The sequence below is a fragment of the Somniosus microcephalus genome, unplaced genomic scaffold (genome assembly GCF_052327205.1).
Source record: "Somniosus microcephalus isolate GS21.2 unplaced genomic scaffold, FLI_Smic_1.0 unresolved_chr3, whole genome shotgun sequence".
Classification (NCBI taxonomy): domain Eukaryota; kingdom Metazoa; phylum Chordata; class Chondrichthyes; order Squaliformes; family Somniosidae; genus Somniosus; species Somniosus microcephalus.
Genome location: NW_028225181.1, coordinates 72,320,649 through 72,336,353, shown reverse-complemented (window position 1 = coordinate 72,336,353; position 15,705 = coordinate 72,320,649). Strand labels below are relative to the sequence as shown.

The window sequence follows — 15,705 nt, the reverse complement described above, 5'->3', positions numbered from 1 at the left end:
CCACAGTGCAGATAGAGGCCATTTCGGCCCATCGAGCCTGCACTGACACATATCCCACCCGATCCCCGTAACCCCTACACCAACACATATCTCACCCTATCCCCGTAACCCCACATATTTAATCCCCCTACCACTAAGGGTTAATTTATCATAGCCAATCAACCTAACCGGCACATCTTTGGACTGTGGGAGGAAACCGGAGCACCCGGAGGAAACCCACGCAAACACGGGGAGAATGTGCAAACTCCACACAGACAGTCACCCGAGGCCGGATTCGATCCCGGGTCCCTGGCGCTGCGAGGCAACAGTGCTAACCACTATGCATTTATGAAAGAGAGTGTCTTTTAATCTAAAGCTTGTTCAACTCTTTTAACAGCATTTACAGGAGACATCATGTTGAGATCCCTCTAGAACGAAACCAAAACTAAACTGCTTGTCTCTGTCACATGCCCTCTGCTGGTCAGGCATAAGTAATCAATACATGCAAACATGCTGGTAAGGCATCATAATCAAACAGGCAAACACCATCACTATTTGCCGATATCATTACATCTCCTTTTCTTAAAACAAAAGTATTTTACTTTTAACTAACAACATGTTTTCTTTGTATTAATCTGCATTTTAACTGTAACACTTAATGAACTTACATTATCATTATCATGATCAAGGTTTTTTAACCTTGCTTTGTGTGTTCACCTGAAATATGTAAATACACTAGAACTTGAAGAAAGAATAAGATAACATTACTTCCTTCTATAACAAGAGTCCTTAAATTTGCTCAATGAGTCTCTCAGGAGGCTTCGCGTGTCTTGAGGATTTTCTGATTGATTGTCCTTGAATCTGAGTTGTTGCCTCAGATGATTGGTTCTCAGCTGTGTGATCAGGTTGTTCAACAGTATCAGTCTTTCGACCTGCTGTGTGATCAGGTTGTTCAACAGTATCAGTCTTTTGACCTGCTGTGGCTGGTCCCATGAGAAGATCTCGACGATTTCTTCTCAGAACAGCACCCTCATCTGTCTGAATGGTGTATGATCTTGGTTGAACTTCACTCAGGACAGTTCCCTTCTGAGTCCATGTGTTTGTTTTGTCTTTGAACCTTACTTGGTCACCAGTGTGGAGTTCAGGTAGGTTTTGTGTTCCTCTGTCATAGTAGTACTTTTGCTTTTCTTTCTGTTGCTCTTTGAACTTCCTCACTTTCTCCCCCTCTTCCGTTTTCAGGAGGTTCTCCGGGATGGGTAGGTTTGACCTTAGCCAACATCCCATAAGGAGTTGGGCTGGTGACATACCACACTCGAGCGGCGTTGTGCGGTATACAAGCATGCTCTGGTAGAAGTCAGTTCCACTGTCTTTTGCCTTGTACATCAGTCTTTTCACTGTGTTTGCGGGCTCTCCTGGGTCAACAGCTCTGGACAACGTGTCTGCTGTATACATCAGCTTACCCGGTGTGTACGCAACATTCAGTTCATCATAGACTGTCTCTCCTTCGCTTTCCACAACGAGGACTCTCTTTACCAGGTTCAGTCTCTCACAGGCTTTTAAACCTATTATAGCTTGCACATCCTTTGGCACCACGATTAATGCTAGCGTGTGCTCTCTGTCCTTGTGTGTTACTTTGACAATGCATCTTCCTTTCACCTGAGTATCCTGTCACTTTCACTTTTATTCCATGCATCTTTGGTCTGGGTCTAATTTTCTTAAAATCAGTCTCTGATATCACATTAACTTGTGCTCCAGTATCCAATTTAAATGGAATGTGTATGTCATTCACTTTTAGTGTCAACATCCAGTCTCTTTCTTCTTTTTTGTTTTCAGACACAACATCTACATAGAACTCCTCTATCTCGCTTTCATCTACTGTATGGACCTTGCTTTGTTGCACTTGGTTCTTACAGCAACGGGCATAATGGTTGTTTTTGTTGCAATTATTGCATGTTTTCCCATATGCTGGACACTTTCTTGGTGTATGCTGTGTATCGCATCGACTACATGACTTTCGATTGTCCCTTTCATTTTCGTTCGCTGGCCACGCCTCTTTTTTCACATTGGCGCTCTTTTTGTTAAACGCTTTGTATCCGTTCTTTCTCACTGCATCCACGTTGCAGCTACTGTCACTGAACAGCTCCTTTGCCTGCAACTTCACAGTCTCTGTAGCCCTACACAGTGCTATGGCTTTTCCCAGGTCTAGATCTTGCTCTCTTAGCAGTCTTTCCCTTAGACCATTATTCGGAATACCACACACCAGTCTGTCATTTATCAGCGAGTCTGTCAGTCACCCAAATTCACACGATTTGCTTCTGTTTCTCAGTTCAGTCACATACTGATCAATAGTCTCACCCGTTTTCTGTACACATGTGAAAAATCTGTGCCTCTCAAACGTCACATTACATTTAGGTATGCAGTAGGCCTCAAACTGTTCCATTATTTTATCTAGCTTCATTTTGTCTCCATCAGCAGCGAATGTGAAGTTATTATACACCTCCAGCGCTTCATCACCCACGACATGTAAGAACAGTGACGCTTTCATTTTATCACTTTTCTCGTCAGCTCTGATTGCTGATAAATACAACTCCAAACGTTGTTTGAATGTCCTCCAATTTTCAGCCAGATTGCCTGTCAACTGAAGAATCGCCGGTGGGAGTAAACCTTCCATTTTTCACTTCGTTAGCTATTCTCTAATGGTAAGTAACGATGTTCTCTTTTGGCTTGCTAATCTGTGGAGAGCTGATTTAACTTCAGATTTTTCCTCTTCATCTCTTTCAATCACTTCTGACACCATGTATTGATTTCTTTGTGGGTTCAATGACAAGACATTTATGAAAGAGAATGTCTTTTAATCTAAAGCTTGTTCAACTCTTTTAACAGCATTTACAGGAGACATCATGTTGAGATCCCTCTAGAACGAAACCAAAACTAAACTGCTTGTCTCTGTCACATGCCCTCTGCTGGTCAGGCATAAGTAATCAATACATGCAAACATGCTGGTAAGGCATCATAATCAAACAGGCAAACACCATCACTATTTGCCGATATCATTACAGGGGGTAGATTTTCACCTTAGCACTCAGGCGTAAAACGGGTGTTGCGGATCGGCTGCCTGTTAAATAAACCGCCCGATTTTCATTCCGTTGAATTTAATGTAGTGAAAATTGGATGACTTCTATAACAGGAAGCCTCGCCAGATTCAACCCCCAGACTGAGCCTTATGACATTTATGAACTAACAAAGCAGGTTCACTCCTAAGTTAGAAATTTCTTCCAAATCCATGGGAATCTTGAATTGTTTTTTTTATTGTTTTGAAAGCCTCTTGCATTAATATACATTTCTTTTCTTTTAAATTGGAGGTGTTAGGGAGCCAGGAGCCAAAGTAGGTCTGCAAGGGCAGGGGTGATTTGTGAGAGGGACCTGCTTTCAGCTGTGGCTCAGTGGGTAGCCCCCTTGCCTCTTGAATCAGAAGGTTGTGGGGTTCAGAGTCCCCACTCCAGAAACATCAGCACAAAATCTAGGCTGACACTCCAGTGCAGTGCTGAGGGAGCGCTGCACTGTCGGAGGTGCAGTCTTTCAGATGAGACGTTAAACCGAGGCCCCGTCTGCTCTCTCAGGTGGATGTAAATAGATCCCAAGGGCCACGATTTCGAACAAGAGCAGGAGAGTTATCCCCGGTGTCCTGGCCAATATTTATCCCTCAATCAACATAACAAAAACAGATTACTTGGTCTTTATCACATTGCCCATTTGTGGGAGCTTGCTGTGCGCAAATTGGCTGCTGCATTTCCTACACTGCAACAGTAACTACACTTCAAAAGTATTTCATTGGCTGCAAAGAGCTTTGGGACATCCTGAGGTCATGAAAGGCGCTATACAAATGCAAGTCTTTCTTTACTTAATCACATGTTTTTTTTAACTTGTCACAAACAAGGCTTTTCGTTCGGCCTGTTATACTGAACGCTCAACCATTCCGTCCAGGGCGATCAAGACTGCCATGCATCTTCAGCCTGGGGAGAACTGGACAAACAGGCCAGGTTGCTTTCTTCAGTGCCTAGGTGTAGTGCTTGGCAGGGCAAAAGCTCCAATGGCAGAAATTGGAACAAAAAGCATATCCTTCCATTGTACTGGTTTGTGACCAAATTTTAACCTGGTCTTATGTAGTCATGAAAATCTATAATGAATCTAAAAATGCAAAATTGGAGAATTTCCCCAGTCTCCTTTGCGTTCTAAACTTTGGTGATTTTAGCAAAGATGGCTATAAAACGGAGGATAGGAGTTAATGGACGTTTCATGGACTGACAGAAAATGGGAAGTGGTGTCCTACAGGGACCACCGTTGTTCACCTTATAGATATATATATATAAATGATTTAGACTCAGAAATCGGAGATCTAGAGTCGAAATTTGCTGATTGGCATATAGGAACAGGAGGAGGCCATTCAGCCCCTCGAGCCTGTTCCGCCATTCAATGAGATCATGGCTGATCTGTATCTCAACCCCCTCTACCAACCTTGTTCCCGTGACCCTTAATAACTTTGCCTAACAAAAATCGATCAATTTGATACCAAATTGGGGTGAGGTGGGGGGGGGGGTAGAACTAATAATGTGGGGAGCTACACCAAAACACAGGAAGATATAAACAGGCTTGCAGAATGGGCAGATAAATGGCAAATGAAATTCACTATAGCTAAGTGTGAGGTGGTTCATTTTGGTAAGTGGAATAAGGAGGCCACTTATTCCTGGGAATACAGATACAGTACGTAAATTGCTAACTGAAGCAACACACCTTGATAAGGTCATAAAGAGTACAAATAAATTACTGAGGTTCATTGCTGGAGAAATTGAATAAAAAAGCAGAGATGCCAATTTATATAGAACCTTGGTTAGACCACCACTGGAGTAATGTGTACTGTTCTTGTATCCATATTACAAAAAGGATACTGAAGCATTGGGAAAACTGCAGGAAAGACTTACAAGAATGTTTCCAGAATCGAGAGCATGGGAACTATCAGCAGGCTGGGGTTCTTTTCTCCGGAGAAGTGATGACTACGAAGAGACCCGATCAAGGTCTTTCAAATTAGGAAGGGGTTCTATGGGGTGGATGTGGAGAAATTGTTTCCACTTGTGGGTCCAGAACAAGTGGGCTTAAACATAAGAGATCCACTAACAGATCAAATAAGGAATTCAGGAGGATTGTTTTGACACAGAGAGTGGTGAGAATGTGGAACTGGCTGCCACATGGAACGGTTGAAGCAGAGAGCACCAGTGCATTTAAGGTGAGGCTTGATGCATACATGAGGGAGAAGGGACTTAAGAAGGAAAGACTTGCATTTATATAGCACATTTCATGACCATCAGACATCTCAAAGCGCTTTACAGCCAATGAAGTACTTTTGGAGTGTCGTCACTGTTGTAATGTGGCAGCCAATTTGCCTACAGCAAGCTCCCACAAACAGCAACGTGATAATGACCAGATAATCTGTTTTTGTTATGATGGCTGAGGGATAAGTATTGGCCAGGACACCAGAGAGAACTTTCCCTGCTCTGTTCGAAATAGTGCCATGGGATCTTTTACATCGACCTAAGAGGGCAGACGGGACCTTGGTTTTAACATCTCATCAGAAAGACGGCACCTCCGACAGTGCCGCACTCCCTCAGCACTGCACTGCAGTGTCAGCCTAGTTTTATGTGCTCAAGTCTCTGGAGTGGGACTTGAACCCACAACCTTCTGACTCAGAGGCGAGTGTGCTGCCCACTGAGCCACAGCTGACACTGTAGTACAGTGCAGAATAGAGAGCTAGGGTGGGAAGGGGCAATTCGAGTGGTAGGAGGTTTGTGTGCAGTATAAACATCGGCATCAAGCAGTTGGGCCAAATGGTCTGTTTCTGTGCTGTAGATTCTATATTGACCATTGAACCAGATCTCGGTCTCCGCCTCTGGTCTTAGTATGGCCTCAGTTGTCCACCGATATAAAAGTCCTTTTGTATTAATAACAAAACAATTTGTTGCTGGAAAAAGAAACAAAGAAAGACTTGCATTACTACTGCTTTGGTCTGATGGGTAAAGCTTATGATGGGATGTCTAGTTTGGCCGTCCATCCGATGGCCTCCTGAGATGCCGAGCGGAGAAATGAGGGGCCTCCCACAACAGATCTTTAGTGGGCATGTGTGATGTGTTCAATGGTCTGGGACTCATGGCCACAGTCGCACATCGGGTCGTCCCTCATCTTCCACTTGTGGAGCGGCTGGCCGCAGCGTCCATGTCCTGTGCGGATTGGGTTGAGCGCTGTCCGCTGTCTTTGAGCGAGGTCAAAGCCAGGGGCCTCTGCTGTTGAGTCAGCGATGAGGTGTCGGTTCTTTATGTTGCATGCATCCCACGAATCTGTCCATCTGGATAGTGGGTCGATACCAGCTGCATCAAAAGTGGCTGCTGTTTCCCAGAATGGCCGGTGCAACTTTCAGCGCTTTCGTGGTGGGTTTATCCAGTCTTTGTGAATGGGAAGGTCAACGTTGCTCATGATTTCTTCCACCTCATGGAGCACGGTGGCATCATGGTGAATGGCAGGCGGGGCAATGTGGGACTGCACCGGGAGCAAGTTCAGCTGGAGTGGACTTAAGCATCCCTGACACCGCCCTCAGCGCCTTTCACCACCTCAGGATGTCTCAAAGCGCTGTACAGCCAATGAAGTATTTTGAAGTGCAGTCGCTGTTGTAATGTAGGAAACACGATTTTCACATGACTGCATATAATGATATTTCAAGCACCAGGCAGAATGGAGATGATTTGGAAATACCTGCATCAATCATGCCTGGAGAGCACACAGCTGTAAATGACTGGGATTAATTTTAAGCATATCATTTCTATTTTGGAACTATCCTCCACTCACGGCATTTCATTGGAGAAATAAACTCTCTATTATCAGGAGACTTTGCTGTAGTTTCGGTCATGAGTTATGTTTTCTGTAGTTTGTTAAATAGACTTTGTTTGCTGTATGCTGAGTAATATTGTGATGTGTTTTAAAATATGGTTCAATCTTTATTTATTATTCATTCATGGGATGTGGGCGTCACTGATAAGGCCGGCATTTATTGCCCATCCCTAATTGCCCTTGAGCTGCCTTCTTGAACTGTGACATGATGATAATCCCGTTGAATGTCAAGGGGAGGTGGCTGGACTCTCTCTTGTTGGAAATGGTCATTGCCTGAAACTTGTGAGTTGCGAATGTTACTAGCCACTTATCAGCCGAAGCCTGAATGCTGTCCAGGTCTTGCTGCATGCGGGCAAGGACTGCTTCATTGCCTGAGGAGTAATTGGTGTAAGACAAGCCCAAATTCAAAGTTTGAAGAGCGCAACCAGATCGGATGCACCTGCCCAGGGAGGGGGAGGGGGGTATTGAAAGTTTGAAGAATGCAGCCAAATTTGATGCACCTGCCCATTGAGGGGAGGTGGGTGTTGGGTTGTAGGTTTGAAGAATGCTGTCCCATTGCATGTCAAGGGGAGGTGGCTAGGCTCTCTCTCTTGTTGGAGCTGGTCATTGTCTGGCACTTGTCAATTATCAGCCCAATCCTGAATGTTGTCCGGGTCTTGCTGCAGGCGGGCAGGGACTGCTTCGTTATCTGAGGAGTAATCGGTGTACTCTTTTGATTGGGTACTTAAACAAAATGTCTGTAAATTAATAAAACTTTAAATAAAACTTAACAAATTAAATTAAAATTTGATTGTCCGGGTTGATAATGCACTCCAGTCCCCGCGGCGCCCACCGGTCGCGGAATGGAGTAATCGGTGTGAGGCAAACCCGAATTCAAAGTTTAGTTCGCATGGTTAATGTAATGGATGCACCGCCTCGGGTGAAAGAGGGGTTGTAGGTTTGAAGAATGCAACCAAAAGGGATGCACCCGCCTCGGGAGAGAGAGGGGTTGAAGGTTTGAAGAATGCAACCAAAAGGGATGCACCCGCCTTGGGAGAGGGAGGGGTTGAAGGTTTGAACAATGCAACCAAAAGGAATGCACCCGCCTAGGGAGAGGGAGGGGTTGAAGGTTTGAAGAATGCAACAAAATGGGATGCAGCCGCCTAGGGAGAGGGAGGGGTTGAAGGTTTGAAGAATGCAACCAAATCTTTTCACGCTCACACTCACACAGAAAGAGTCGCAGGCGGCGCTCGGCCACGCGCCGGGTCCCGGTGGAGGAGTTGCCTCTGGACCGTCCGCCTTGAGCTTACAAAAGGCGCGGCCGCCGCTGCCGCTCGGCAGCTGGACTCGGCGCGGTGAGGAGCGCGGAGCAGCCGGAGGAGGGGGGTAGGCGCTGACCGAGCGACAAAATAAAATGGCTTCGGGCGACCAGACCAAAGGCCCGGCCCGAGGCTGCAACGCCAGGAAGAGGAGGAGCTCAGCCCAAGGCGCGGCCGGCGGGCGGGCCCACGGTGTCGGGCCACATCCTGCAGGCGGTGGCGGCTTCCAGGGAGCGGCGCGGCCTGTCGCTGGCCGCCGTCAAGCAGGCGCTGTCGGCCGCCGGCTACGACCTGCCGCGCATCAACTGGCGGGTGAAGCAGGCGGTGCGGAGCCTGGTGACCGAGGCCTCACTGGTGCGGCCGGCCGGCCAAGAACAAGCCCAGGGGGCGGAGGAGGAAGGAGGCCGGGGCCGGTGATCCTGCTGCTGCCGCCCGCCGGAGAAAGGCCGAGAAGAGGGCGGGCGGGGTCCGCAAGGGGGCGAGGCCCGCCGGGCGACCCGGGAGCCGTCGGGGGCCCCAGGTCCCCTCCAGGGGCAGGAAGCCCGGGAGCTGCCGAGACCAGAAGGCGGCAGCAGCCCCACGGGCGGCGGCCAAGACTGAAAACCCCAAACAGAAATACCACCCGTGTGAACCAAAACAACAGGCTCTTTTCAGAGACACCACACCCTTCAGATGAAAGAGGTTGTTCCAGAATTATACAATAAATATCTTTATTTTTAAATCATTGCTGCGGCCGATAAACCCGAGAATCTTCGAATGATCCTGGCGGTTGTCCTCCAGCTCTCGGGAGCCTTTGCAACCAGCTGCAGCCGTCGTGAAGCATCTTGCAGACTAGAGTGAGTTGGAGAAAAAATAGTCACAGAAATGATTGGTATTCATTGGATTAAGAGTTGGAATTGTGTTGGTGTTTCTGCTCCATACGATCATCCATGTCGCCCTACTTTTCCTCATGTTTCCAGCGTATTCTGCAGTGAGTGTCTCACTTCCTGACTCCAAGCCTTTCCACCATCTACAAGGCACAAGTCAGGAGTGTGATGGAATACTCTCCAGTGTGGACCATCGACAAGATGCACTGCAGCAACTCGCCAAGGCTTCTTCGGCAGCACCTCCCAGACCCGCGACCTCTTCCACCTAGAAGGACAAGGGCGGCAGGCGCATGGGAACACCACCACCTCCAAGTTCCCCTCCAAGTCACACACCATCCTGACTTAGAAACATATCGCCGATCCTTCATCGTCGCTGGGTCAAAATCCTGGAACGCCCTCCCTAACAGCACTGTGGGAGTACCTTCACCACACGGACTGCAGCGGTTCAAGGAGCCGGCTCACCACCCCCTCCTCAAGGGCGATTAGGGATGGGCAATAAAAGCTGGCCTTGCCAGCGATGCCTACATCCCGAGAATCTTTTTAAATAACAAATAAATTGCCTCAGGTTCAGCATTTGTGTACTATGCCATAAGGGTTTTAGTAAATAGCTAATATTGCAGTGGCCTTTCTTAAACAGAAGCGATTAAGTGCATATATTTTTTTCTTAGACAATCTCTTTTGTAGTTTCTGGGACCCGTCTAACTTGTATATTATGGGGAGTTCCAGAATTGTTGTGGCTCGAATGAATGTATTTCGCATAAGACATTTAATGTGGACGTGTCACATGAGAGTATGAGATTTTATATATATATATATATAGCTTTGGGATTTTGCTCCAGCAAATTAAGGTTTCCCCATTCCTTGCGTGGCAGCGGCTTCCGGCAAAAAAAACTTGATAGGTGACTGTGATTTGTGCAGCCTGAACATGTGATGTGTCAAGGATCAGCCAATTGGAATAGACAATTGGGCATCCTTCATTAGGATAAAGCTGTGTATATAAAGGAGGGGTTGCGGGCTCCATTTCGATGTTGCTTTGTGTTTTTATTAACCAGTCGCCGTGGAGAAGGAATTGAAGGGCTTGCCATGCCGACTGCTGCTGCTGCTGTTTCCACCAGTTCCACCACAGCCGCTGCCAAGGGCTTCATCTCCAAGAAGGGCTCGAACAAAACCGCCATGAAAATGACCAGGAGAGGGGACAGGAAGCACAGGAGGAGCAGGAAGCAGAGTTCCAGCATCTACATCTACAAGGTGCTGAAGAAGGTCCACCCCGACCCGACACCGGCATCTCCTCCAAGGTCATGAGTGTCATCAACTCGTTCGTCACCGACATCTTCGAGCGCATTGCCTGCGAGGCCTCCCGCCTGATCCATTACACCAAACACCAGACCATCTCCTCCCGGGAGATCCAGACCGCCGTCCGCCTCCTGCTGCCCGGGGAACTGGCCAAGCACGCCTTCTCGGAGGGGACCAAGGCGGTCACCAAATACACCAGCTCCAAGTAGAGTCCCCCTCCCAAAATAAAACCTGCAATTAAATCACCAAACGGCTCTTTTAAGAGCCACTTCACAAAGCCTTAAAACGGAACTGTAAAACAAAACCGAGACCCCTGAACAAATACTTCTGTTAGGCTATATGTTAATGCAATGAATTGCTAAATTAATCGTCCGGTTCATCCATCTACATGTGGTGCATTCTATTTATGAAAGCTGTTTTAATTCGCATTTCTTACTTTTGAGTATAAGTCCCTGAAGGGATTGGGGAATTCACGGGGAAGGGGGCAATCGGCGCTCAATAACTCCGAGAACAAGGATTTCGGTTGAAACCAAGGCTCTTCCCTGCCAGTTGAAGAATTTACTCTTGATATTGAAACCCAGGAGTACAGCGAAGATCAATGTTGCCGGACCGCCAATATTGTGGAAAAAAGCGGGTAAAATAGGAGGTCGCTCAAGCATTAATGTTCAGTGACGCCACATTTCGGTTCAGGAAGACCTTTGTTTTGTACAGGGAAGGGGAGAACTTGGAGACAAGAAATCATTGAGACCGCGACTTGGAGTAGGAGATAAGACGGACACATTTCCCCAGATCAAGAAATCTGCACAACTCGCATTTACAAATGACATTTAAGGTCGAAACACGTCCCAAGACGTTTCACGGGGGAAAGAGATGAAGAGACGCTCAAGTCTTTACAGAGAGTTGAGCTAAAGATACATGAAAAAACATAAGATTCAGAAGAACTTAATAATAATAATAATCAACTTTATTGTCATTGTTAGGGCACAAGTGCAGTATAACGAAATGTAGGCTTGCGGCTCCCGAGAGTGTACATTTAGATTAAGACATTTAACATTCAACATTCATTTGGCTTGTAATACATAAACATAAACATAATAAAGTGCATTGGCAGATGTGCAGGCTTTAGAGTTTATTTGTGGAGTTCAGTAGGACGACAGCCCTGGGCAAGAAGCTGTTCCTAAATCTGGTCGTTCGGGTGCGAATGCATCTGTAGCGTCTCCCAGATGGCAGGGGGGCAAACAGACTGTGGCTGGGGTGGGTAGGGTCTTTGATGATGGTCAGTGACCTCCGTAAAGAGCGAGAGAGAATGTCTCTGGGGATATATCATCGCTCTGAGGTGATACACGCTTTGGAAAGAAGGCGACTTTGTTTTATGTTTTGTTGGAGGGCATTTTTCAGGAGATGAGACCTTTGGCTCTGCAGCGTCTGGTTCGCCTGGTTAAATAGCGCCGGCTGCTGGAAACTCTTCATCCCCCAGCACACACTCGGATAGAGAGAGAGAGAGAGAGAGAGAGAGAGAGAACAGGTCCCAGCCCAAGCCATGGCCGACACTCTCCCTGCCAGGAACACCAGGAGGAAGACCAGGACTGCACCCCCGGCCAGGAGACCTGGCGCCACCGTGTCCCAGCAGTTCCTGGAGGCGGTGGTGGACACCAAGGAGTGCCGGGGGCTGTCGGCTCTCAAGAAGATCCTCTCGGGCCGCGGCTCTGACGTGGCCAGAAACAACTGGTGGGTCCACCAGGCGGCCCGGAACCTGGTGACCAAAGGTTCACTGCTGCAGCCCACCGGCACCGGTGCCTCGGGCTCCTTCAGGCTCAGCAAGAGGTGGGGCGACCGGGAGGAGGAGGAGAAACCCAAGAGGGAGCCCGCCGCTGCCGCCAGGGAAAGGAGGAGGAGGAGTTGGACATGAGTCTAGGTTCGGCTCGGTCATCGCCCTGTGGTTAGTGGAGCGGGCTCAAGGGCCGTGTAGCCTGATCCTGCTCCTATTTCATGTGTCTAATTCTGTTAGATGCAGGAGATGGTTCTGTGATAGTGGATTGGCAGTTAGGATCAGATCAGCCATGATCTTACTGAATGGCGGAGCAGGCTCGAGGGGCCGATTGGCCTACTCCTGCTCCTATTTCTTATGTTCTTATGAAGCAAGGTGTGGTCAGGAAAGCGGTGCCCAGGAGCAGAGGCTCGCCCAGGAAGACCCAGAAACAGGGCGCCACCAGGAAGGGGGCGAGGAGGGCCACCGCCCGCAACCCCAAGGGCAGGAAGGCGGCCAGGGCCGAAGGGAAAGGCAAACGCCAGCGTGCCAAGCCGAGAAAGCTGACCAAACAACCGAAGCAGGAAGCGGACCAAACCCCCGCTCAGGAGGAGACCTCCCTGTCGGAGAAAGAAAGCCAAGTTTGCTCAGAGCAAGAGGACAGCTCCTAAACGGGAGACCAATCAGAGGATGAATACCTTCAATATCAAACGGCTCTTTTCAGAGCCACAGAAAACATTCACAAAGAGGCGGACCGGAGGGTTGGGTGTGTGAAAAAAAGGAACATTGCAATTGGCCCGATGGTATAAGACCAAAATCATCCTTATTGAAAAATAGAAAACCAATTATTTCCGCATTACAATACTGGAAATTATTAAAAATTCGATTGAGTTTTAATTCCTGAAGTATACCTTCCAGGAATAATATAATAAATGAACCAATATTGGTTTTTAACTCCTATTTTAAAGGTGGTTAAATTGACAGCAGCAGAGCTGTGATAGATTGTAGGGCGGGAGAATCGGAAGACCAGGAGTCCTCAGCCTGGGCACCACTTTCAACAGTCCTCAGCCAGCTCCGCAACCGCAGCTTTTGCCTCAAATTGTTCATTTTGTTATATTTCTCGCTTCAGCAATAAGACTATCTGAAAATTATAAATGGTTGAAATCCAATCCTGCCGTGCAGCTGACGATTGTTGCTGCAAGTATTTATTGCAATGTGCATATCGTGAAACTACAAAGGTCTTTATGAACTCCTGCGGTTGCGGCGATGCCTCGTAGATAGCATTTAAATTCTGTTAGTTATTGACACGATTTCAGTAGGTCAGTCGTCTTCGCCACTTGAATGTGTAAGAATCAACGTTGAAACAACAATAATGAGCTATTTTCGCTTCCATTGTGTGCTTCCGATACACTTTTAATAGCCTAGCTGAGATTGTCTTTGTCAAGACCACCAATTTACATCTTTTAACGTAAAGAAATGGATGGTATCGCAGAATACAACCTCCAAAACGCTGGGGAAATTCCTACAAAACGTGGTACTAAAATTCAGGCACCATAAACCAGGTGGCCCCACTTATAAACACATGGAATTTTAGAATGTGGTCTCCAGCGTACTGGTGAAATGTTTGGGACTTCCCAACATCCCAGGTAATAGGATTTGGTCACCAAGAACCAGTGTGTGATTGTGCGGACCCAGATCGATGAGTAGCCCCACAACCTATCAGCAACATTCAACACAACGCTTGAGAATGGAAGTTGCAGGTGATCCTTTCAAATGTTTATTTTCAAAAGTACAGCTCTGCGACCATGGCCGAAATTAATAGAACCTATGGGGTACAGGCCACAAAATAGCATCGACATCTAAATGACATGACCTGCTGCCTCAACGCATTGAAATGAAAATGCTGCTTATTGCCTGTTGGATCTTCTTGGGCACGGCGGCCGCAGATCTAATGTGCATGATCTCTGGCCAAACTTGCGGTAGGCAGCCCTCTGATTATCGCTATTTATAGGACGTGGCCTTCTCAAACATCCGCTCTCCTGTGAATTCAAAAACGCTCAGGGGTTTACAAGTTCTCCCTTGCCACTCCTTGAATTTATATAGTGCCTTTCAAATCCTCTGGACATCTCAAAACACCTGACAACCTAAGATTACTCTTCAATGAAGGAACAGCCAGACAATCTGTTTTAGGTGGTGTTGGCTGAGTTGTGAAATGTTGGTGACATAGGAACAGGAGTTGGCCATTCAGCCCTTCCAGTCTGCTCTGCCATTCAATTAGATCATGGCTGATCTGTACCTCAACTCCATGTACCCACCTTAGCTCCGTATCCCTTGATATCCTTACAAAGGTGGTTGGGACACGGAGACACCTTTTTCTTCTTCAATTACTGCTACGGGACTTATATCCACCCGAACTGAAGATTTCACCTGAAAGACTGTGTAAGGGTAAACCGGGAGAGCTTCTTCTCCCCTCTGGTATAAAGGGTTGACGTCCGCCTTATTCCCTATCAATCACTGAGTCCTGCGAGGCCTCCCGCCTGATCCATTACACCAAACGCCATGCCTGGAGGAGTCCGTGTTCCACGTATATATGGAGTGTGAGAGGTTGCAGCCCCTCTTTCATTACCTGAAGGGGCTGCTCCTCGATTTTTGGTTGCACTTCAGTCCCACGCTCTTGATCTACGGTCACCCGGTGCGGAGGGGAGCGGGCAGGTTGGAGGACCTCCTTGTAGGCCTGCTCCTGGGCCTGGCTAAAAAAGCCATCAATTGGTCCAGGCAGCGGCGGTCGAGGGGGTCGTCCAGCCAGATTGCCTGCCTCTCTTCCGCGGCCATGTTCGCGCCCGGGTGGCCCTGGAGATGGAGCACGCGGTGTCCGCCGGCACGCTTGAGTAGTTCCACGACTGGTGGGCGCCGTGGGGACTGGAGTGCATCATCAACCCAGACCACCAAATTTTAATTTGATTTGTTTAAGTTTTATTTGAACTTTTGTTAATTTACAGTCAATTTGTTTAAGCACCAACCAAAAGAGTCCCCCAAACGCCAGACCATCTCCTCCCGGCCGGGAGATCCAGACCGCCGTCCGCCTCCTGCTGCCCGGGGAACTGGCCAAGCACGCCGGACCATCTCCTCCCGGCCGGGAGATCCAGACCGCCGTCCGCCTCCTGCTGCCCGGGGAACTGGCCAAGCACGCCGTCTCAGAGGGGACGAAAGCTGTCACCAAATACACCAGCTGCAAATAAAGCCTCTCGTTCCTCCCACCTTAAAAACTCAACCCAAAGGCTCTTTTCAGAGCCACTCACCAGATCCAGAAGGGACTATTTATTTTCATTTGACTAATGACATTTGAAATATGGACAGCATAAAGAACGAAACTCTGTAAAAAATGTTTTATCATCCTTTCTTTATTTAACCCTCTTTCATTTTTTGTCGTATGTTCAGATTTTGCTGGTGTGTTTTTGTAATACAGTATATCGTTAATTTAATATAGATTGAAATTTAACAAACATATAACAAAATGATGCATTGTCACTGCCCTGTTTTGTACAAAGCACTCATTTATAAGCGGGTCGCTGAAAAGCTAAAATGAAAT

The 15,705-nt window shown here is 47.5% G+C and overlaps 1 protein-coding gene and 1 pseudogene across 1 annotated transcript; both read left to right on the top strand.

The window, feature by feature from the left end:
* Positions 1-10,078: 10,078 nt before the first annotated feature.
* Positions 10,079-10,579, top strand: LOC147091976 (histone H2B type 1-A-like; annotated as a pseudogene).
* Positions 10,580-11,909: 1,330 nt separating this feature from the next.
* LOC147091975 (histone H1.1-like) lies at positions 11,910-12,278 on the top strand. The gene has a single exon (XM_085976654.1). It carries the CDS (start codon positions 11,910-11,912, stop codon positions 12,276-12,278), a length of 369 nt encoding a protein of 122 aa, XP_085832780.1.
* Positions 12,279-15,705: the final 3,427 nt, after the last annotated feature.